Raw genomic sequence first — 25,670 nt, 5'->3', positions numbered from 1 at the left:
TTTCTGCTGGTTCTGATTAGATTTTCTTGTATCTGTATTTAAAACTGCATTTGACCATTCTGGCAAGATTCAAACATCATTTAATAAATAAACAAACAAATAAATAAATAATGTTCTGAGTTTATAATATAGAGGGAAAAATGTTCAGATCTGGTACTCAACCGAGGTTTCAATCAGATTCTAGCGAATTATGGATGCAGCACAATATTGGTAACTGCTCATAAAACATTCGCTCCAGAACTAGTTTTTATCAGAGAAGTCTGAATCACTACTAGAACTTTCCTCAATACCCTCAAATGTTTTTAAAAATATTTTTCTAAATAAATCAGTTTTTCTAAATATACAAAATATCTGCATTGGAAGGCGAAGTGTTTAAATACTATTCAATGGCTTCCAAAATCTATAATGCGACTTATGTTTGAGCTGCTTAGTCTTTAAAGTAGTAAAGGCAGTCATAGTTTAATGAAAACATAAAGTCTGTAGTAAAATGCTACAGACAGCATAGTCTGCATTCGTGCATCTTCTATTGAACTTGTTTGTCCTTTTTTACTTAGAAGTGCTCTTCCAGCAAGTGTCCAGAACCTCACATGTTTTACTCCTACTGAAACAAATTGTGTGTCGGAGTCAGGCCTGAATTCTGCTACAAAAATACGCTGATTATGACCAGCTCTACTAGCGATTTTGGCACCTAATAGGAAGAATTAATTGTAATTCAAAGTCACATATAGACAATTGTATTGTATCAATAAGTAGTGGTTAATGAACAAGATAAATGTGATTTAGACAAACAAAATACCTTCCTACCTTCCTGCCATTTCCAAATGGTAATGGTATGTTCAGGATCCAGCCCTACAGACAGAAGAAGCTTGCCAGTGGCACTAAAACTGACTGAACAAACGCCTTTTGAATGGTAGCATCGCAATACAGACAATGTCTGCTTATTCATTGCATCCCATACGTGAATACAAGGTGCTGTAGCTGTACAAATATAAGAAGATCAGTAAATTATTTTGTTGGTTAAAGCTTGTAGGATTTGTAACATTTAAATAATTCAACTAACTTTAATTAAAAGAAGAAAACCTGAAATTATAATCTTGCTTTCTGAAGCCAACACTGCAAAAAGTGCTCATTTGGGAAAGTATTACCCAAATCTAGAAAAGATACATCTAACAGCAGAACCTTCTTCTTCTTAAGTCTCATTCAGTTCCCCCTTAACACAAGAACAAAAAACTGAATTTTAAATTATCTATATAAAATTATACACACCCTTACATTTGTTTAATGACAAGGGAACAAAGCATGAATACAGACTGCAGTTCACAAGTTTACAATTTAGACTGCAATCCTAAGTGCACTTACTAGAGAGTAAGCCCCACAGAATTCAATAGGACTTACTTCCAAGAAGACAGAGTGAGGCCTGTACTGTTAATCTAATTTGTAATACATTGTAATACATTGCTTGTAATGCATTGTATGAATGCCAGGTAAGAACCCAACAAGTCATCTGTGCAATAAAGTAAAGATATCTGTATATGGTACAGGGGCATTCATGGGTGGTAAGAGTCTATAGAAGACTGAAATATATGAGGGAAATATGTTTTCCAGTGCATTTTTCAGCACTACACAATCCCAGGCCACACTCTGCCAGTTCTGAAATGTGCTCGATGCTGTTTTGGAATGTGACAATGGTCAACAAGGACCACAGTGGAAATCTAAAAGGCTAGGCTTCTATCCTCATCACGTGTCCTAGGAGGAACATACTATGCTGAGACATAATATCTAATTGTGCACTATAGGCTACACAAGTGGCACAAGACATTATAATCAAGGGAATCACATAGATAAGAGTTCAGAAACAACAACAACTGCTCTACATAGGCAAGCATGTGCATTATCCTTTTCTGTCAGCTGTTTGATACACATCTATGTAATATGACTACCTATTCATGCAAGATGAAAACAACTATACAAGATCACAGCTGAGACTATGACTTTCAAAGGAACATAATGATATTTCACAAAATGGATTTGATAGCACTGATAAGCATTCTGGATGGCTGGTAAAAACTGCATGACAATACAGTAAATGAGAAAGATGATTTCTTTATTAACTCAGTCACCAAGGCCTCTTGAGTGAATAGCTAAACAAAATAATATTTATAACAGAAACATTTGTTGTCAGCCCCAATGATTTTCCAGAAACTGAATTAATTAAAAGTTATATAAATAAGAAAATAGATTATAAAATGTTTTATCACTTATCAAAACACTGGGGTGGTTGTGGTGGGTATAATACAATAAACTTTAGAATGTGTTAAAATTATTCTTTGACTTCATCTAAAGGAAATCTTGCATATTTATATCTTGTTGAATTTTGTGTTTAGTGCTAATGTTGTAGAATTTGATATCATGGAAATATATTCAGTTAACCTACCTACAGTACTGTGCGTAATGTCAAAAAACCTAGTTATACCTGAAGGTGTTAAAATTTAGTTTCCCTTACCTGACATATCTGCTGTGTCTCCTGTAATGGAAAAGCAGCAGAAAAATAATTACAACCAGAATGAAAATGATAACTAAAATATATGTGGTATAACGTACAAGCTTTGGTTTCAGAATTGTTGTCTAACAATATGAACCCTGTGGCAGGTATATTAAACGGGAACTTACTATCCATATATAGTTAGTTGTTATTGCTTCCACTAACAGAATATACAGAGTGGCATGGAGATGCCTTTCCTTGAACAATGTTTAGTTAGAAATTAAACAAACTTGAGTGATGTTGAATTCTCAGTTGCATGGAGAGCAAAACTGTTTGGTTAGAGATGGTTTAAAATAATCTTTCTTTCAACAGTTGGGAAAAAATAGCAGAGGACTATGTGTAATGCCATGGTTTCACATTACACGAGTGAGCCTTGGACTCATCTACTTTCTTTTCCTTATCCCTCTTTCCCCTTCTGCATTAAGATTCAGTTAGTAATTTCTTATTTAAAATAGGTCATAGTTTGCTGAATGGTGGTTTACATTTGCCCTCTAATCCAGAATTGGTAAGCACAGTTTTTCGTTCAGACATGATGGCAAATTCTTTGTGCTAAACAGGACGTAAGTAATCAAACCTGAGCCTGCGGAGACATGGGGAGGAAGAATACAAGTCCACAGCACATTCCTGATCCTCCAATCCATGTTTTGTTCGATCTTAACCAACTCAATGTGTTTGTAAAAAGTATCAACATCCAAAAACGTAATAGATCCAGCAATGACCACTGTCATAATTGCCACTCTTAACATATTTTCTGTGATATTAAGTTCATAGTTCAGATCCAGATTCTATATGTGTTCTTGAATGCAGAAAGAGATCTCAAGGATGCAGGTTCAACACTCATTTAAATGAAACGAGCAGATCTACTTGTACATTCTTTTAAAGAAGCCTCCCTCTCTCAAATGAGAAGTATAGGGAATTCTGTGCATAGACTGGTGCACCTACTCTCAGAATCAATTGCTGGATCATGACATCTACCTTAAACATGTCATTTAAACCATATCATGTTTGGATTTGAGAATCTTCCAGACTGCAGTTCAAAATTCCATCTGTTCTGGCTAAATACCTTGTGTTCTGGTACATATTTAGCATCATTTTAAATCAAATTGCAGAAATACTTTCCTACCCCAAATTATATGATTAGCTTTTGGCAATGGTTTTTGTACAAAAGGGACCACTTTCATCCCTGCAAAACTTTAATCAACCCATTTGACAATTTGTTCTGATTACTGTGCGCTGGATTGTTTATGATCACTGCTTTTCAATTAGTGCACTTTTGATTTTGATTTTGTTACATATTTTGAAAGCTCAATCTTTTTATATTATCTCTGCTTCAAAAGTGTACTGTATATTTTCCTCTTCGTTTCTCCTAAATAAGTGAATGATCATCAATGTCTATTGAAAACAGTATAATGCTGTAACAGGTAATACTTTATCACATAGCTGCACTGGGTGCATGGTAGGAAAAAGAAAAAAACCCAGCCCTTAGCACTTGGCAGGATGTTATAGAGGACCAAGGTATCCTAGGGTGGCAGAGTTTGCGGGATTGTTTACTAGTCTACATGGGCTCAGTATTGATGTGAAGGTACAACCTAGACTGCTAGAGCTTCTCAGTCTTCACAGAAGATATTGTGGAGTTTGTACACAATGCATCTATCTGCAAAGCACACAGACCTGCTTTGCACCCCTAGGGGGTCCCTGCATTCCTTCGTCCATCTCACAGCAATGGGCATTTTGCTCTGTGTTGTGTATGCTGGACATGATAGTGTACATTGTGGCAGATGTGGAATCAAAAAAGAAAATGTTTTGTGATTAAATGGGGCTCAATAGCTTTAAAAAATCATTTTGATAAATCTGCAATAAAATATAGCATTAGCATCCTTAAGCATCAATGTGTTTTTAAAATAATTTTCAGTGTTACAAGAAAAAATATAATTGGCACAGGTAACTGAGTAACATTCATACAAACAGAAGCAGCATAAGCAAATGCTTTCTTCTATCTATGAATTCACATGACTAACTGTTCATGCATATATATTAATTTCTTTTTTAAAAAATACAAACATACCTACTTGGCCAGTTGCCACAAGGTTGATAAACTTGGGGTGCTGATTTATAGTGAGGCACAAAATATCATCATTATGTTCCTGGTAAAAAGACTGAGAGCCTACAGAGACAAATACGGTATATTATTTAAAGTACAAATATCACATCTATGAGGGGAAAAGAAAAAGAGAGAGAAAATAAAAACACTGTATCAACGCCAGATGGAATCTACTGTATATGTTTCCTACCTGTTGCCACATTGTACAGAATTCCAACAGATGCAGTGTGATAAATTATATCAGCACCATCATTCAAATAGTGCACATTGTTCCTGCCATCTCTACCACGATAGCCAAACACCAGCTCCAGCACTAGATCCTAAGAAAACAGATTTATGATCACCACAAGCTTCCTTGTGAATAAAAGCTATTTCATGATTTCATCTTTGAACAGCACTGTACAAACTGTTTAATGAATTTAATTTTTTTTTATTTTAATAGTGTTGCAAAGCATCAAGAAAAATCCTATAACTCACTTCACCACAAATATATTGGGGGTAAACAGGGAATATTCTGCTTGCAGTATTGACCAGCCCACAAGTTTGCCCCCAAATTCCCCTTTTATTCTGCCAGTCTGTCTGGGCTATTGAAAGATCCCTTTACATAGATGCAGAATAAATTATCACTTATTCTGCCTGTTTGTCCACAAGGCATTTGTTTACAGAAGCTGTTTAATTAAATTTCTATTACACCCCATATAGTTGTTTATAATGAAGTTTAAATGAGAATGTTAATAAGAATAACATGTTTTCTTACCTCTATAGGTCTCTTTTTTTTGCCAACGTTATTTGTCTGAAGTTTTTCAGGCTGAGGCAATGCCCTACTAACTGGTGGTCTGAAACAAAGAACTGTGAATAAGAAAAGGTTGTCTGTCACCCATTCAGTACTAAAACAGCATCTTCTGAACTGTCGCCTGGGTAGAGAAAGCTGTAAGATACCTTGCTAGGACGGCCTTATAAACAAACCCTGAAAGTTATTACCCTACAAAGAAATGATACCAGTCTGCTGGGGGCTGGCAAAGAAGGGACAGAGAGGTTCATTTCTATACTGATTGAGGAGGAAGAGGCTACCCTCCTCTAGCAGTGCCTTCGTTACTATGTTGGGTACAGTGAAGTCAACAGAGTGCTTCATCCCTCTTTGACCAGCTCAGTTACTCACCTGCATGGGATTCCATTCACTCTTGTGTGTGCAATTCCTAGTCACCAATGGCCACCAGACAGACACGTGCTTAAAAACAAGGCTGTGCTTGTACCATAGGGCCCATTTTATAAACAGTTGTTTTATTATGTATATTTTATTATTTCTTTTGCTCAATGTTCCACCATGTGGAAAGTAATAATCCAATGGTGCAGTGCACACATGATGGAATACATGATCTTACAAGTCATGGCTCTTAATGAACACACCCATCCATCTCCTTGTATTGTGCAAGAACACAAACCATGAGATTCACATGAAATGCTAAGCCAACACTGGTTTGTTTCCTACACTTGTTCACAGCAAAGCTATCTTTTCTGAAGGCAGCCCTGTTTAGGGAAGCTTTTATTGTTTGATTCATTACTGTATTTTATGTTTGATGCATTACTGTATTTTAATAATTTGTTGGAAGCCGCCCAGAGTGACTGGGGAAGTCCAGCTAGATGGGTGGGGTATAAATTATCATCATCATCATCATCATCATTATTAGCAGTTATTAGCTTTCTGTTGCTTTATAGCATTCATAGTTCCTCTGTTCCTAATCTCCTCATTGTTGTTCTACTATCTGGTCAGTACAGTTTTTATTGTATGCATGCACACCATACATTCATAATACATTTAAAGCACTTGGCAAACCACAAAGAATCCTATGAACTGTAATTTATCCATCACAGAGGTATAATTTCCTATAAAATAAAATAAAAACTAGTTCCCAATATTCTTTGTTTTAAATGTGCATATGCAACATGAAATAAATAAATAAATAATATTTGTACCCCGCTCATTTGACTGGGTTGCCCCAGCCACCCAAAGACATCAAGGGCCTAACCAGAAAATCATGATTGTATTTTATAATACACACTTTATAATACACAATTTTATAATACACACTTTAATGTTCAGTACCATCAAATTTTAAAACATTGCATGACATGCACTTTCTATTACTTTAATGACAAAAGCAAAAAATGAAGACAATTTGACAAGCTCAGGTTGGTGATGTAACACAGACCACTGATAAAGATCTCCAGTCTTACTGTACTACTTCTGAGACTGATGGCAGTATATGGGGTAGAGCAATATGGAGGCCGCTGGACTCAGAGGACAAGGCATGGGCTTTGAGTGAAAGGATGGGGTTTTGTATGCTATTACTAGGCTCCTGATAATGGAGCAGAGATCCTGGAGACCACTCTGATCCCTGCTAAACATATATGATATGATGACATGGCACAGGCAGTGAACATACTGTATATAACAGAGGGCTAAAAAGCACAATGTTGTGGAAGCCACAGCAGAATAAGGAATGTCAGCTATGTTTGTGAAATGAAATCAGTTTCCAAAATAAGTACCTTTCCTGTGCTCAGGGTTGGTATAAAGTACAAGTTAGTAATTCCTATACTTAAATTGATTCCCACTCCCCTTCTTCCTTCAATACTTAGGAATGGTAGTGGAAGTAAATAAGAGTTAAGCCTCCAAAACTGCATGTAGATTTGTTCTCTAAAGTGTACTAGAATTCTAAGAAACTAGATGAACCAATTCACATACTTAAAACATTTCTAAAATGATACTAAATCTAAAGTTACACAAATGAGGCTGCAGGTACAAACACATGTTTTATTTGGATATTGCAGAACTGATATCAAGGAAACCTTATTGAACAAGAAAATCAGTAACCCCTCACAAACTATAAAAAGTGAATGTTTATGGCACCTACTGTGTTCAGTGAGGCACACTTCCAGTAACTATGCAATCTTAAATAAGTTATCATCTGAATAGAGTATACTTTTTAGACTCAAGATTCATAGCTCTTGCTTTGAGAGGGCTTTATTAAACTATGTTTTCTCAGAAAGAAGGTTGTGTGGCAGGGGTGCATTGGACTTGCCTCGGGTTGACAGGGCATCTGCTGGGACTGCTTATCTACTTTGGAGGGGGGAGAGGAACAGCTGTAGTCACTGTGGGGAAGGGGAGCAAGAAAAGCGGCTGCTTCTACATTGCGCTCCCGGAAAAGCAGGAGGAAGAGGAGGAGGAGGAGGAGGAGGGAGGCCTGTGTGGGAGGCTCCTCATCCCACAGCTTCCTCCTCCGGTGAGTGGCTCTGCAGTGGTGGGACCTCCAGACAGGCCTGGGCCCAGAGGCCACTGAGGGGAGGAGAAGAAGAAGAAGAAGGGATGCCCAACACGGCTCTTAACTTTGCAAGGAGGAGAAGCGGGGTCTGCTCAGCCAGCCAGATGCCCATCAGACTGATAGACAGACTGCTTGCCTGCTCCCTCAGTGCGCCCCCACCCCAAAACCGGACATTTTTCAAAATTAAAAAAAATTCACTTTTGGAATCTTGGGCATCTCTGGAGAAATCTGGATGTATGGCAACTGTAGTTAACGGCAACTGTCATTCTGGCATAGCGTTGTATTAGGCCCAAATCTTTGTTTGGGCAATGACACAAACATGACACCCCTATGCCAACAATAACCCACGTGGATAGATATAAGGATGGATCTACACAGATATTTTAAAGAACTATGAAAAAAGACTGCTATAAAAGCTCCCAATGCGCCACATTTTTATAATGCACATATAACGTTATAATTGACCCGTGTAGCTGAGTCCTAAGTTTCAGCCAAGTAAATGATGCAGCCTCATACTAAGGGAGGGAAAGGGGTCCCAAACTTACCATTATTTACTTTCCCAAGGTTTTTAAGGTGGTTCCACTTCCACTTAATATATTGGATTTATGCATACAGGTACACTTCATTTGCTAAGAGCTGATTCAAGCGTTGGTGAGGGCATGTGGTATAATCCCTAGCATGCAATCCTCCCACTTCCATATTGAGGTAGTACAGTCCTCATCCTACACCTTTAAACATACTCTATTCGTTTAGGAAGCATAGATGACAATGAAACAAGTTACCAATTATTCCTTACAGCAGACTCAAGATTTGCCACTGAAACTGAAAATAATAGTGACATCTATCATTCTGATGTCATTTTAAGGTAGCAGCTGCACATGGTTTAAATGAAGAAGTCAAAATTGCTTCTGAAAACTGTGCTCTGTGACAGGAGAAATAACAGCTTTGGGACAGAAATAAGCACCCATGTCAGTGAGGTGGACACAGAAAGACAATGTAAGAGAAAGAACAGAAAAGCAGAAGATTCACCAAAGCAGTGAGTGAGATTCTGAAAAGCAGCAGATGATGGAGTAAACAGGTCCTAACAGATACCTCCGTACATGAAGGAAATAGTACTAATATCTCTTTGAAGACGTAGTGCTAAATAGGTAACAAACCTATAGGCAAAGAGAACTTCCTGCAGCTTTTTGTTTAGCCAGCTACTAAATAAGGCTTCTCTCTAAATATGTTATGCTGTGAAAGTAAAATAGGTGGGAATAACCATGCACTCCATCTTGAGCTGGGATATGAATGTGCCAATAAACAAAATAATAACTAGATTCATAGGGGAAATTTCTATGGAAGCATACTATATGAAAAGGTCCTTAAGATTTTCTTGAACTTGTAATTCTACTTTGTTTTGTTTATGTTCAGTACTTTTAAAAATATTGTTAAATTTAGCAAATTTAATGAGCCTCAGGGTGAATAGAAGTATTTACATTTGCAGAGTTCTATATATGTACAGAAAGTAGCATGACAGCAAGATGTTGAAGGCTGGTAGGAACATGTATATGTGTATTAGGGACACCAAAATGACAAGACAGCTTTGCGTGGAAATGGAAGATGGTGCTGAAATATGAAAAAGACATTAGCAAAGTAAAAGCATTACCTGGAACCTCTTTTCAGCAGCAGAAGGAAGAGAGAATGATTACTTATTCCAGTTTGGTTTAATGATGAATTGGTGAAAAGTGTGTTTTAAGATAAGAAAACCAAGCATCTAAAATTATTTTATAGCAGAAAAGATATTATGTAGAATTGTGTTGAACGGATCCTCTGGCAATATCCAAGTGTAAGAGATTTTATTTTGTGGTTGTGTTTTTTTGTTTACAAAGGTAATATTTACAGGTATAAGATGGAGAGGGATTTTTTAAAAAGTTGAGACATGATTTGCAAGAGAGGAGTAGTTTGGCAGCATAGGGAAAAGGAATAGGAAAGTGAAGGAGTGTTGGGAGAGGAAGAGTCCATAGTGTAAGGAAAATGAGAAGGAATATATTACCTCTTTTGGGGCACAAAAGAGTAAGTTTGCTAACTATTTACTCAAGTTCCTCTATTTGGCAAAGAAGGCTCATCAAGCATGCTCCAACAGCGCACAATAGAACAGTGATGCAGGAGAAGAACTTTTACAAGCTTTCAGGAAAATGATGTCTAACTTGATATTCCACAGGTTTCATTAAACAAAGGCAATATAATTGCAAATAAGACAGAAAATATTTGCTCATATAGCTTTTTAGTACAGAAAAGGATGGTTTGGAAAACTCCATTTTTCATGCTTCTCCTTGCTTACCAAGTTTCTGGATCAAATTATTGTGGGTATGCCTGGGGTGCTCCTCTAATCATTACACTAGTCACTAATTCTCATATCAAATTCTCATTACTTTTTCATAAGTCTTCACCTGTTAATAATGAGGCAGCTTTGTAATTTTTTCACTCATATATAACTAATTGCAAGTACCCCAGGCGAAAACCCAAGCAGAAAACTGTACCCAAGACTCACAGGATACAATCACTCCTTCCCCTAGGTTTTGGAAGCTAGAAGAAGGGAAATCAGAGCTGCACTTGTACCAGACTCAGCACTATCCAACAAAGGGCAGTACAGAGCCACATGCCGGGTTCAAGGCTCTTAGGTTGAAACTGGGAAAAGCAGAATTGCATTCAGAATGACACTGGCAATGGGGAACTGAAGAAGTAGTGGCCATGAAAGTGAGTGGGCCAGGAGGTGTGTGATAATCCTCTAAATAAGTATTTATTTACCAAGACATGACAGGGAAATAAATCAAAGTTTTACAACAAAGACAGCAGCCTTAGCATACTGTTGCCATTTTTATCACAACCATTAGCAGGAACGGCTTGTACACATTGGGCCATATTCAAATAAATCACAGCAGTAGTGGAAAACACTGCAATGATGCTCACTAGTGCAATGAGGCTTCCTCCCCCTCTTCTCTACCCCCCCCCCCACTTCCTCAGAACCAATTCTGGAGGATCAGCAGAACAGCACATACGGGGAGGAGAAGAGACATAGTCCCATCAGGCAAGCAGAAATGCTTGCACTGATGGAACGGCTTCCTTTGAATACAACTTTGAATACAACTCATAATAATGTAACTCTTGTATGAGTAATTTTGATGACCCGGTTCTGAGTCTATTTCCCCCTCTGTATTATATTACTATTTTATAAATCCTTTTCAAACAACTCATACAAATTCCAAAATACACAGAACAGATACATGACTTGAAAAGAGTTGTTCTGCTTTGTTGTTTATGCTTAGGTATAAATCACAACACTGTATTTGGAGATTGAAAAAAAATCAAAGAAGTGCAAGCTCATATAAGCTATCAGTGAAATCTGAACATGTAATTCCTCAAGGTTTTGTTTTTTTGAAGATACCAGCTTTTATCAATAAATTGTCATTGTTCCTTCGCTGCTTTTGTGATGAAAATCACAATACTCTACAAATTTCTATTTGCTCTACACAGAAACTGCAATAGGCACCTACGGCAGATTCTTGATTAAAGTCAGGATCAGTTGGAGAGAGTGATGTGATTTTCCAGAAACAGGCAGGGGGGAGTAATTAACCACCTTCCTTCTGTGCCAATATCCTAACATGCACACTTATTTTTTTTTTAAAAAGGTTAAAGATATATCATACATTTAACATCTAGTTTGGCTCTAGAACCAGCTCCTTAGACACTGAAGCTAGTGATTAAAAAAGAATGAAGGAAAGAAGAGTCAACTCCAGAACGCTGAAACTAATAGACATTGCTTATAGACACTGCTTATGACAAGTTTCCTGTCTGGTGCTGAGCTAGAAGCTATAACCTATATGGCACACAGAAGATGTATAATGTATGTATATTCATGGACACAAAAACTGCCATCAGAGGAATGCATCTTTTCTGTTTTTTATCAGCCTCATTTGATTGCACTAGAAACTTTCCAATAGCAAAAAGGAAGTACTGTATTTTTCCATGTATAAGACTAGGTTTCCCCCCTTAAAAATAATGTCAAAAATTAGGGGGCGTCTTCTTCACAGATACATTTTCTTAAATCTGAGTCCCCCAAAATAGGGGGTGTCTTATACATGGAAGAGTCTTATAGGCGGAAGAATATGGTATATTCATTGCATCATTGTATTCCCTAGGATTTTGTCTGTATATGTATTACTTGACGCTTCTGTAGGTTATAATTTTCCAAATCAGATAAAATATACTTTATAGTGAATGTTTTATATATGTAAGTAAGTTCTTACCTTACAACCCCTTGCCTTCACAGGAAGCATAAAAATTAAGCAGGAATATTAAAACATGAACAATATATATCAGAAATCTAGGATAAAGAAAACTGAAATTAATTTAACGGACCAAATATTTGTTAGCCGATTCTAAACTCACATTTCGTACATAGGCATTAATACTCAAGAACGAAATACAGTAAATGCATCAAGTCTAAAGGGCATTTGTATGTAAAATTCAGTGCGTGTCTCTGTAAAATATTTGTAAGCAGAGAAGTATTCTTTTCCTGGATGTCACTTCTGACTGTTTTCCAAAAGATGGATCTGGCATGCATGTTTGCTTCAGGTCAACCACAGTTCAAAATGTAAAGTGAAAATTTGCCCACAGATATTTAAAGTTGCAGAATTAAACATGCCCACTTAGATGCAAGGACTGAAGGTGCCTCTTGCGTACACTTCTAAAATTATTTGACAATTATTTAAATTATTGTTTAACCCTACCTACTTCTCAAAAATTCCATCCTTTCAAATCTTCAAATGTCTCAGTGCCTGGCTGCCTGCCTGCAGTTCTGTTATACAGGTAACTCGTATCAAGGATTACATTCCGGCGATGGCACATATACACAAAACTGGATATATTTGAACCAGCTTCTTTGAACTGCCCCTGCATGAGCAATATTACCTCCCAGAGCCAGTGCACCCAGGCTTGGGGAGGCTCTTGCAATATTTGTAGAGTTGTCCAAGATTTCGCAAGAGCCTCCTAGAGCTCAGTAAGCAAGTTTGAGAGCTTAAAAGCTCTTCCCACATAGGGAAAACCCTGCACAAAAGAGTTTTTAAGTTATCCTCCTTCCGTGCTTTTAATTTGCATTATTTAAACAATGAACATTGAAATTGCACATGTTAAATGTGCAGAAGTTGTAAGTTGCCTGCATATGCACAAGATCACAGTACAGCTGATGGTGGTGGCAGTGAGGAAGTATTATTCCATGCACCCTTGTCCCAACATCAGAGGATCAAAGCTATCACTGACTATTTGTTTGCTACTACTGGTGTTCAGCAGCAGTGTATGTATGCTATTCACTACTACATGTGAAAATCTTTTACTCTTGGCCAACATTCTTAGTCCATGAAAAGTTAAATGGAAATGTTATCTAATATTCAAGCACAATGGTTCAAAACCAAATAGAAAAAAAATCTCAGCCCCTTCTACGCACACATGCCCCTTAAAAATCTATCTATTACAGTATGCCATAAAATTACACATTTCCTCCCCAAGTTACCTTTCATCAACTGAAGGCTCTTTTAGCTGCAGATGAGGCTTGATTCCAAACATAGGTCTGATGTTGGTTGATAAGGCTTTGATGGTGTAATTAATTTCATTTTCTCTTGTGACATCACTGTCATATCCTAGTAAAATATTTATAACCACAAGAACTATTGGAACTAAGAAGCAGGTGAATTATTTATTAATTTATTCTATTTGTATATAAGTGCACCAGAGACAACAAACAACAGTAGATGGGATCAAGACCAGCCCTTCAGTAAGTTGAAGGTGTCCTTCAGTTCATGGGAAAGCACTTTGAAGAGCCTGCCCACTGAAGCACCCACCTGCCCCACTGCTTCCTCTTCCAGCAGAATGTCCCCCATCATCTCCTCCACCCACCCAGGGTACAGAAGACAAGCAGAAATACCTGGCAACAGTGGAGGGGGGGGGCATGGCGAGAGGTCAAGGAATGGTACATTCCCATTTCGCCTCAGGTAGCAAAACGGGATGGCACCTGGCACTGAGTGTTTGCAGAAGTAGCTGCAATACTGTGAAAGTTCCTTCTGGTAAAAAGTGTTAATTTTTGCCAGTTCCTTCACTGCATGCAGTACCTACACAATCTCCTACACTACTGGGGTATAGGAGTGTAGATTTCTAGTGGGCACAAGAAATCAGAAAATCGCCTCCCCCACTTCCATGCGCACAGCTCTGTTAATGGATCTTTGGATCCCAGCCAACATAACATAAAATTACAACAAATATAATTTACTTAGGATTTTAAAAGGCATTTAAAACAGTAAACTGGTTTTGCTAAATATTTAATTTGCACACATACAAACACCAAAAAAAAAAAAACCTGGACCTTTCAAACTGACATTCAGATTACGGAAGTTGCATTCATAATGGGAAGAATTAAAACTGCTTTATAAGATTGAAGTTATCTTAAAACAGTTACTTACCCCCATCTTCCTCAGAATCTAGATCAGATTCTTCACTGTCACACTGCCTGGTTTCTCGATGGCCCTCCATCTCATGGGTCCACAGCATTAAAGAGGTGTCTCCACCTCCAACACTGACTAATAAACTGTCATCATGAGTCCAACGAACATTTGTTACATGTGTGCTATGCGCCACATATCTCTTAAACTTCCCATATTTTCCCTGAATATGAAATATACAAAGAATGTAGAACATTTCATTCATTAGCATTTTTAGGCAAGGCTACAAAACATCTATATATGAGTCAATGTAACACTGAACAATATGCTGGGCAGTAGTGGAGGGCTTGGTGCATCTGTGTCATTTACTTGACCTCCCTTTGGCTGCAATGCTGCTGCATATCAGAATGGGAAAAAGACAGTCCAGTATTCCTGTTGGCACTGTTGCAAAACAATCCTGGTATGCAACAGCAGTGCAGCTGAAGGGAGGTCAGCTGAGAGCACAGCCCTTCCTCACTATCCACTACTGCTATCCTACATATCTACATAGCTACTATTATTTCAATCAACATTTGATGATCTCCTTCTACCGGTCAACAATAGAAAGTGTCCTTTCATACTGCATCACAGTGTGATATGCTGGTTTGACATCATCTGATAGGAAGTGCCTACAGAGGGTGGTGAATACAGCACAAGATATTATGGGCTGTCCCGTGAATCTGCTGGATGAAACAGCGGAAGAACGTTGCCTCAGGAGAGTGAAGAAAATTCTCAGGGATGATTCACACCCTGACCAGCACTTTATTGATCTCCTGCCCTCAGGCAGAAGATATAGAAGCATGATTAGTTGCACCAACAGGGTAAAGAACAGCTTCTATCCATGGGCTGTTAGGCTGCTGAATGAAAAGATAACAACAGGTTAACTGACTTTTGGGTTTGGTGGGTATGCGTCAGTAAACAAGGGGAATTAAGACTAAGAGAGCTGAGTGGGGGGTACTCGTGTAATCTCACTATATACAAGTTGTACAAGAGACAATAAAGTATTTCAGTTATGGCCATACAAAGACAAAGGGAGTGTTTAATTAAAGTATAGAACACACAATTTCTCAGAAACAGAATGGTTTGCCAAATTATCTCCAAATCAGATAAACTCAACAAAAGGAAACAACCACGGGGTAGTTACAGGCTGCAGTATTTGAAACATTAATACCCTTTTTTCAGTACCATAGTTACTCTGAACTCCAATGAACGACCCTTAACCACTGTCTCAGCTGCAGAGGTGTTATGGAATGTTTATGAGCATTCCAACATATACCGTACATGGACGTTTGCTGCACAAATTAACCAGGCAGAGGGCCTTCTCAGCAGCGGCGCCCTCCCTGTAGAACGCCCTCCCATCAGATGTCAGGGAGATAAATAATTTCACATTTAGAAAACATTTGAAGGCACAGTCTGATACTGCTCCCCTTTGTCTAGCCCTGACTCCTTAAGAATGCTGGAGGCAAACCCAAGGGAAGAAATAGTCATCCACTTTTTTTTCTGTAGCCTTGCCTCCACAACTATGTGTTGCAATGCCAGCTGAGATGTGATGCTAGAGGAATATCATTACTTGGGTTATGAGCTTGCATGGTCTGAGGAAGATGACTAAAGATTTTACTGGAACACCTCATACTTTCATTCTCCCCCAATTTTTTTTTTAAAAAAACTGTTAGAACAAAAATCCGGGAGCATTATTGGTGGGAAAAGCTGTGCAGCGGAAATGTGGTGTTAGATGTGTTATTTGAGTTGTTGGTATGTGAATGAGGGATTGTGTAGTATGAAGGGATGTCAATCATATTCTTTTTACATTTGTGTCTTTGCCCAGGAGCTAAGGAGTTCTTACATGAGAGATCTTTCATTTTATTTTCACAACAACTCTGTTAGATATGTAAGACTCAAAAAAGAGTCCTTTGAGTACCAGCAGAGCAGGGATTTAAACCCAGGTGTCTCTAGTCCAAGTCCAGTACACTAGCCTCTGATTTGATAAATACACACATGTTCTAAAATGAATCTCTTCAACCTGAAATAGTCACTAGGAGTGGGGGTACTAGAATCAGCCAGTGGGCTGGAACCTTAGCTCTATAAACCCCCATGGACCAAGTTTGACAGGTGTATCTATCTATCAGCTAGAGTCACAATGATGTCAAGTAAACCATTTTTGCCCATGCAGTTTGAAATCAAACCAACTGGGCAGAAAAAACTGTGCATAGTACTTTCCAAGTACCATTTGCTGACTGGCAGTGCCTGCAAAGCCCTTTTCATTCAAGCCCTGTCATCATATATGACACCAGCTGTAGGACAGGTGGGAATGGCACAACTTGACTGTAACAGCCTGGCAGACCAAATGGAAAGATCTGTTAGACCTAGTTAGGCTGTGGGCCAGAAGTTCCCTACCCAAGGATTAAACAAAATCAAAATGGTGACAACTAAGGCCTGCTACACATATGCATACACATCACTTGAAAATATATCCTATGTTGGACTTCCGATCTCTGCAAGATGGTGAACGGAGCACAGATCTGATTGCTCCAACAGATCTGAGCCATGCAGAGAGTCAGGGGGAAACGCCAAGGAATACCCCCCAAGGTTCTCAAGATGTCGAGGGGTCCAGCAGATTGCAAAGAGCTCTCCCGCAATTCCCAGACCCCTGCTCCAAAAGGCTCAGGAGAGTGGGGGAAAGAAGCAGATTTGAGTGCAGTCTTGGCAGCACGCTCCAGCCACCAGCAGAGATTTTCCGTAACCAACATTCAAGCCGACGGGAACGTAAAAAGATTAACTACTGAAATTAATTAAGCTTAATTCGGCGCCAGACGAAGGATTAAAAAGGAAGTCTATTCTTCGTCTTCTGGGTAATTAAAAAAGTGCAGGTGGAAAACTATTATCTTATTTGATATTTACAGTGTGGGCCTGCTGATGGGAGAATTGAAAGTAATTGAAACCCATTCTTTATTGCTTGACATTGCTACAGGATTTTAAAGCTGGCCATGACTTAGTATTTGTGTATGGAAAAGGGAACGTGGTGCCAGGACTCTGACAACATCTGAAAGCCCTTACGCTGCCCTTCCAAAGCTTTTCCCCGGTTGCGGAGAGGAAAGGTTAAGGCAATTGAAATCTACTCTTCTTGGCTTGTTACTGATACTAGAGTATAAAAGTGGGAAATGGATTTTGAACTGCAGCCATCATTAAACTGAACTCAGCAGAGGAGATTTGGATTAAGATAATTAAAGTACTCTGTTGGGGGAATATAAGAAAGACTTATCTCAGCTGGAGGGATCTACAGAGCACTGAACTCAGTTTCCTGTATATAAATCGGAATTTTAAGGAGGAAAAAAAAACTGTCAAGAGAGGTTGACATACCTATTTATAAGGATCTTCAAGTGCTGCAACTCTTCAATTCACCTTGAGACATTTCAGAAAATTGGATACTGAATTTAGTACTCTCTCTCCTGGACAATTAAGTGGTAATTCTTATGGATATATTGTTTCGGTATCTTTTTTAAGGTAGATATTTGTTATATATGAATATCAACTTAAAATTTGGTTTTTATGTTAAATTGCATATGTGTAAAAAGTAAACGGGTGGAAAGAATAGGGATAGTGTGAAAGCACAGAAACTGTTACTGTTTACTGGGAACTTACATGGAACGGCCTTGAAACTGATAAGGTGGTGGTGAAAACTGGCTGTTTTGAGAACAACGGAAAGACGAAAATATGATAATAATTAAACAGTCAGAGTTGAGTCTGGACAGAAGGCCCAAGTACAGGACCCAGGGGATAAATCTCAATTTGAATTGGTGAATCTTTTTTCTGAATTGAAAAAAGAATTTATGAAAGAGATGATGGAAATTATGGCTAAAATAACATATGAGTTTACAACCCAAATGGATCAAAGCATTAAAAGGGTGAGAGAACCGATTGAAATAATAGAGTCTTGGGCAGGGAGAACTGAGGAAGGGGATGTTCTTAGGCAAAAGTTGGAGCGGAAGCCTGAAAACTGGGAAAAGATGACTGATATGAAGAAAGTCCAAAAGAACAGGGTAGATTTGGAAGTTTTGTGGTTTAGGCAGAAAACACTTGAGGAGGTTGTGGTGGAGAAAACGAGGCAGAAAGTACAACCTCTGAGACTGAGAGAAGTTTGGAGGAAAGGCGAGCTGGATTTGGAACTTGCCTCAACTGACAGATGTCTTCTGATGAAATTTAAGTACGCCAAAGTTAGGAAAACTTTGGGAAATAATCTTGGAAATGGGTATTGTTTATGTGCAAAATATTGTAGATATTGGTACATTAGCAGTCTTTGATTAAACGCTTGCAATTAGTAGAGATGGGGATAAAATTAGAAGAAGAAAATAATAGGTAAGCACAGATTTGGAATGCAGAAAGTTCTTTTAAATGATATTCTAGACACTTAAATGACTGTGTTAAATAATGGTAAATGATTTGAAGTGTTAGTAAGTTTTTATTAACTATGTGTAATTATTAAAAAATTGGGTAAATTGACATGGAAATCTAAGAGAATGTTGTTTATATAAAGAACCAGGAGAGGGGATAGAGGGAAGTCTGGAGATTCCTGGAATCTCGAAGAAAAGGTTTTGAAAAGATATTGCTATACATGGGGATTGGGGGGTAAAAATGTTCTTTTTTATTGATGTTAATGTGGAATTAAATTGTGAAAAACAATAAAAAATTATTTAACAGAAAATATACTCTAGGTTGATTTACAGATGAGCATGTAAATTGTCTCCATTGAAATGCATTGTGTCTGAGAAAATGTGGTACAATATGAATGCTTGATCTGTAGTTTTGATTTGTGTTAAAGCTGATTCACATATACCAATGAGAGATAAGAATACAAGTGTATTTTCAATGACTGTAGGTATGAAAACAGTAGGACTTCGTTTAAGACTCATTATGCAAACACTGCATATTTACTTACTTTGGCAGGGTATCGGAAAAGCTTTACAAATCCAAAATCATCTCCTGTTGCCAAAACTGTACTATCACTGGTGAGGCACGAAGCAGTTACATCTGTAACTTCTCCAATTATTGGCCAAATTCCTTCACAGCAGGAGCCTAGAACACTTGTCCAGGATGTCCAGGAAATCTTTTCTGCCTATAAAGATAGCCTGTTTGAGAAAGGATACTTATCCATAGTTATACATCTGAAATCAGGTTTTTCTTTGTCTCAGGTAAGTGTGCAAAGGACTGACGCCTTAATGTGTTTGTGTTCTTTACTTCTATTTGTAGGACTTAATTTGGGAAGGTTTTCTTTATATAAGGAAATCTTAAAGATTCCCTGACGTACCTTGACTTCCTGTGTCTTGCTGGTGATTAGTATAAACCATACTTGTAGCATTTGAATTTAATTCATATAGGTGAGTTTCTTAATTTCCCTCAAAGTGCAACACAGTAATACTCACTATTCTATTCTATTCTATTCTATTCTATTCTATTCTATTCTATTCTATTCTATTCATCTATTCTGGTCTTGTAAATCTATTTCATTGCTTGTTCTTTGTTTCTAATAGTCTGATTCCAAGACTTGCTGTACCACTAAGAAAACATTTCATTTGAGGAATACAGATCAGTTTGCCACAACAATGTAACAAACCACAGCATTAAGCAGAGATACTAGCTTTTTTGGTGGTGGTGGTGGGGATATTGACAACAATTTCATTAAGCAAGGCAATAAAATTATTTGGTGATAAAAAGCATTTTCAGATTTTGTAGGGGGGGAAGCTGGTATTGCAAATGAAGACTCTATCCTTAAAGGCATCTGATAGGACATTTGTAAAATAGGTCTGCCTAGCAGGGTATTGGTATCTAGTAAAAATTTACTGGTATTTAATTTTGAATTTAAATTTTGGATATCTTGAAAGGAGAAACTGCAGTGTTTACTTTCGTGGCTAAGTCTTTGTCCTTCACTAAAGAAATATATATGAGGAGGAAATTCCACAATTTCTTTTACATATTGACAAGGACCAAAACAACAAGCCTGAACCGTATAGTCTGCCAAGGTCTCAAAACACTATCACAATTGGTAAGGCAGAATTTAGATGTCGCTCACTGAAGGGATTAGAATTCCAGAAGCTTTGGAGTTTTAGAACAGCAACTTTTGCATTCTACCACTAGGTGGACCTCAAGTCCCACCTGATGTCATCTTACATGCGCAAGCAAATAACATACAGGCAGAGACCACCACCCCCTTTACACACATTCAGTATGTGTGCAACCATGTACTGTACAGTATATGCGCATCATACCGAACCTAGAAGTGACCCAGAAACGTCATAAATACATCACTGAAACGTTACTAAAAGGTGGGGGCAGGGTGGTGACGGAATGGGTTGTCTGAAGGCTTTTTCAATAGGTTTCAATTATACACGATTTCACCAATGCGTGTGGTGCCTTGGAATGTAACCCTATGTAAATGTGGGGCTGCTTGTAGTGCCTTCAAAATTATGTAAATGACAAAAAGAAAATATAGATATTATTTACAAAATTGTATTTGAATTGAATGGTAAATCTTCTTACCTCTGTACTGGGAATTATCTGTTTTTTCCCCCGAGGAGCTTCAAAAAACAACTGTTCCTTAGCACCAGTGTTGACTTGTAAAAGCTTTCCTAAAAAATGTTCACCAAATACAAAATTTTATTGAAGACTTTTTGTTTGTAGTTTGTTTACACAATATTTATTAATTCACTTCTTATGAAAAATTGTGAGAAATTCATCACTACCATTTGGAAATGCTGCACAAAATTCATGCACAGTTTACACTTTCCAAGCTACAGAAATATAGTCATTTTGCAGCAATTGTATTTCTTACCTCTTACATCCCAATCAATGTGTGTCACATAACTGGAAGAGCCCTTGCAGATTCCAACCCGCTTACTGCTCATCACATTGTAGATATCTACAAACGTATCATACGATGCTACAGATAAGTATTTTCCAGCGCCTAAAATGCAATCATAAGGAGATGAAAAGTACCCAAGTAACCTGATTTTCTACAAAAATAAATGTGAATCACATAATCTTTGGAAATGTCTTATTTGTAGTTTTGAGGTATGGTTTATGTTTCAGGCTATCTTGTTAGCATTTGATTGCAAATTATTGCAAACCTATGCCAAAGGGAGGGGGGAGCAGCCCGTAAGTAAAAAAAAGCAATTATATATGGAAAACATGTGAGAATAAATACTGAGGCAATAGGTATCTCTAGATAAGCCTTATTATTGTAAATGGGTTGTTCAGATATTGTAAATATGTCATTGGGAAATATTTTACTTTGTTTAATGTATTTCTGTATTAACCCTAACCCATCCCACAATAAACATCCATCTGGAAGAATATTATGAAGAACAAAATGTGACATGGACTGCAGATGCAGATACAACCTTAATTAATCTTTAGTTACTACCCAACCTAGAAGTAATTTATGATGGGTACAGACTTAGAGAAAATAGGGTTCATGGGGCCAAAAGCATTCTATTGTCGATCTTAGAAGGCAAATTCATACACTTTGAAAAGTGTTTAATGAATATAATGTTATGCGGGGGGTTTTGGGCGGGTGTTCAGCCTTCATGGTGCCTTCATGATGCCCTTGTAATTACCGGGATCTGGGATCCAGCAAGGGTTAAAATCTAATGCATGTAAAATGTGGGCTTCCTTTAATTCCAATATATTCCAAGAGCTCTTTCCAAAAGAGCCAACATTTTCCAACATCCACTTTCTGACAGATCTCTTCTCTCCCTCAGCATTACAATGTAAATGTAAGGAGCTTTCAAATTGTCCAATGTTTATTTCCTCAAATTTTAAGCGACCTTATTACCTTCTCTCCCTCGCATCCCGCAGAACTTTGTATTCTTTTCTTAGGTTCATTTTATTAACAATGGTTTTTTTAAAAAATGTCTTTAACTGTGCATTTGTTGGGGAAAGGATACAGGTCAGTGACGGAATGCATATTTTGCATTTAAGAAGTCTGAGGCTCAATTCCTGGCATCTTCACTTAGGGCTGGGGAATGCCCCTGTCTGCAACCTTGGGCAGCCACTGTCAGTTATATAAACTATACTGAGCTAGATAGTCTGACTCAGTATAATAGAGCTTCTTTTTGATATGTGAACCCAGCACTGGAGGACTCAACCAAGACAATTTCTCTCCAAAGTGGTGTGATTCAAGATTTCCAATTGTGTCCTCAAAATCCTCCAAGCATACAGCTACATGAGCATTCAAATAAGTGCACGTGTGTTAAGTCTGCAACACTTTCCCAGTCAGAACCCTTACAGCATAGTAATCATAATTCTGAAAGGGCCTTAAATTGACAAAAATTGAGTGGGAAAAATCTTGTCATAATGGCATTCTACAATTCTGAGTGACTTATCTGAAGCTGATTACAGGCAATTCTCAATTTGTGTGTGTTTGATGCATGTATGATTACAACCGCTGTGTTTGACACTGGAAGAGGGCAGGGTGGGTTTACACATGCTCTGCTGATGCGCATGATGACTCAGAATGTAACCCCTATGTAAAAGGGGGGGGGGGTTGCCTGTACTTACCAGGAGAAAATCGTATATCTGAAATAACGTCCTTCCTATGATGAAAAGAAACAAGATCCTCCAGAGTGTCTGAATTTACTATTAAGAAACTTCCATCATTGAGACCTACTGCTAATGCCTTCCCGTCAGGAGAAAAACAGCAAGATCTTCCCCCTGCCAAATGCAAAGAGACATATTTTAGTTCCAACTGGAGGCCTGCAGGCATTATTTTGCTGGAAAATGTGATGTATTTTTATGTTGCACTTTCAAGTGTTCAAACTGTTACATATACTTTCATTGATCCTTATATCTCTATAAGGTAAGTCAGTATGGGGGGTATTATTATTATTAAAGGTAAAGGTACCCCTGCCCATACGGGCCAGTCATGTCCGACTCTAGGGTTGCGCGCTCATCTTGCTTAAGAGGCCGGGAGCCGGCGCTGTCCGAAGACACTTCCGGGTCACGTGGTCAGCGTGACAAAGCTGCAGCTGGCGAGCCAGCACCAGTGCCGCACACGGAAACGCCGTTTACCTTCCCGCTAGAAAGCGGTACCTATTTATCTACTTGCACTTAGGGGTGCTTTCGAACTGCTAGGTGGGCAGGAGCTGGGACCGAACGATGGGAGCTCACCCCGCCGCGGGGATTCGAACCGCCGACCTTACGATCAGCAAGTCCTAGTCACTGAGGTTTTACCCACAGCGCCACCCGCGTCCATTATTATTATTATTATTATTATTAATAATTGCAAACCCCTCACACAACTTGCATCTAAATTTGGGTAACCTATTTCCATATTACATTTTCAAAAGTTTAGATCTTTTTTACATTTTATTGTTCTAATACTAATATTATTTAACGCAACTTCACTTAGATTCTAATATGAGTGAACAGCAAAACGTTTGCAATTTTTGATGAAAAGCACCATCATCTTACCCTTCTTCAGTTTTCTAACAGCAAGCATGCAATGGCTTGGGGACAGATCCCATATTCGTAAGGTTTTATCATCACTTACAGTGGCACAAATAGGTAAATGAGGATGGGTAGCTAAACCCCAAACTTCTCCTTCCATGTGACCCTATAACAAACAAAAACAATTCAATTTAATTTGCTATATTACAAACAAGAATTAAGAATTGATTTAAAAACAACAGAGGATGCAGCCAACTTATTAAACCACACTAGAAATTATTATGAGTTTGAGGACTGTAAATTACTATATTTTATTGATTGTAAATAAAAAATCTGAACTTTTTTTCACAGTGCTTCCCGAGCCAATTGGTGGCCCATGGGAAGTGCTGCTCAAGGTGCTTTGAAGGCACTACCAATACCAGTAGCCTGCAAAGCCCCTTTCTGCAAGTTCCAGCTTTACCTGCTCCACACCTAGGCATGGCTAGACTAAAACAGCCTCATGGGCTTGGTGCATGGACAAAACTAGGCTTTAGTTCACCCAGGTCAAAGACCCAGTTTGGCACACACACACACACCCCACACATTTGCGTACACACACAGGCTGGGAGCCTCAATGGCACCCCTCTGGAGGCTTCACCTGGGGCAAAAAACCTGGCTACCCCCCACCCCAGAGATACAGCACTAGCTTGGGAGACCTAAAGGTTCTCCACTCCTGGCACAGACATTACTATGTAACTGTTCTATATATTAAGAACTTGTACTTGAGCTTGCTTTTCCCTCCTCCCTCCCATTCCTTTTTCCTCATACATCATGTCTTTTTCAACTGTGAGTTTGAGGGAAGAGACCGTCTTACTAGTGATTTTTGTAAGCTGCTCTGAGAGCCTTTTAGGCTAAACAGCAGGGTATAAATGCCCCCAATAGACAATCAAACAAACCCACCTCATCCCCATCCCCTGCACAGTTTTCCCAGTCTTTTAAAATGGATTTTCTTCTTCTGAAGGTGATGAACATGGGGGGAAACAAGAGAGATGACTGGACCAGTATCCAAGTTGCCAATCAGTAAGTTTGTCAAATGCTGAAGGCAGGAGAAAGCTGGAAATGTTTGTTTGTACACAGCCACAGCCTTACCACACTGATCCTAAATTGGCATTTCACACCACCAATTATGAAACATTATTATAGCAGCTGTACTTTAACATTTCAAAACTAAAAATGTTTTTTTAAAAAAGAGAAATATATGGTTAATATTTACTATACCTGAACAAGCAATGTTATTGGCCCACTTTTATCAACTTCCAGTATTTCACCATTCTTTGTGCCCACTAAAATATGACCATGTCCTAATGATATGGCACGTATAGAAGGGTTATCTTCTAAAAGGAGACCTAAATGAAAATATGTATATATATAAGAGCTCAATTTTGGATGAAATCACTATTTTAATTGGAAAGCTTATTATTTGCTTTAATTTCTGACATAATCCTGGCTTGAACAGAAAGTTCAGACCTCCCACTCTCTCTCTCTTATCTTTGGCTTCTGTTATGCAATCCAGTGCACACTTACCTGGAAATAAGTCCAGTGGAATTCAGTAGAACTTGTTTGGGAGTGGACATGTATGGGTTTTCTCTTTTCAATCCACTTTTAAACATCTTCCTTCTGACAGTTACAAAGGGTGATATTCTCCTCCCCCCAAGCTCCCCCCCCTCGATCTGCTCTGGAGGTCCAGGAGAGCCCCCAGAACAGCACATGGGGGAAGG

General features: G+C 38.3%; 1 protein-coding gene across 7 annotated transcripts in view; it reads right to left on the bottom strand.

Moving 5' to 3' along the window:
- Positions 1–25,670, bottom strand: part of EML5 (EMAP like 5) — an 83,219-nt gene that overhangs the window by 9,929 nt on the left and 47,620 nt on the right. The window contains exons 20-33 of one of the 7 annotated variants that reach the window (XM_081006291.1): positions 25,171–25,298; positions 23,938–24,079; positions 23,026–23,178; positions 21,299–21,430; positions 21,007–21,095; positions 19,409–19,585; positions 14,458–14,659; positions 13,515–13,641; positions 5,401–5,530; positions 4,834–4,963; positions 4,608–4,706; positions 2,504–2,524; positions 805–978; positions 471–688 (exon numbers count right to left, since the gene is read on the bottom strand). In XM_081006291.1, the coding sequence (XP_080862417.1) occupies positions 471–688; positions 805–978; positions 2,504–2,524; positions 4,608–4,706; positions 4,834–4,963; positions 5,401–5,530; positions 13,515–13,641; positions 14,458–14,659; positions 19,409–19,585; positions 21,007–21,095; positions 21,299–21,430; positions 23,026–23,178; positions 23,938–24,079; positions 25,171–25,298 (1,922 nt within the window). Of the gene's footprint in view, positions 1–470; positions 689–804; positions 979–2,503; positions 2,525–4,607; positions 4,707–4,833; positions 4,964–5,399; positions 5,531–12,252; positions 12,330–13,514; positions 13,642–14,457; positions 14,660–19,408; positions 19,586–21,006; positions 21,096–21,298; positions 21,431–23,025; positions 23,179–23,937; positions 24,080–25,170; positions 25,299–25,670 lie in introns of those variants that run through there. The other 6 variants (XM_081006290.1, XM_081006287.1, XM_081006288.1 and 3 more) reach the window with 6 other exon arrangements.

This window comes from Podarcis pityusensis (genome assembly GCF_964106645.2).
Source record: "Podarcis pityusensis genome assembly, chromosome: 1".
NCBI classification, from domain to species: domain Eukaryota; kingdom Metazoa; phylum Chordata; class Lepidosauria; order Squamata; family Lacertidae; genus Podarcis; species Podarcis pityusensis.
Note: the sequence above shows the minus strand (reverse complement) of the source record. Positions and strands in the feature narration are given on the sequence as shown.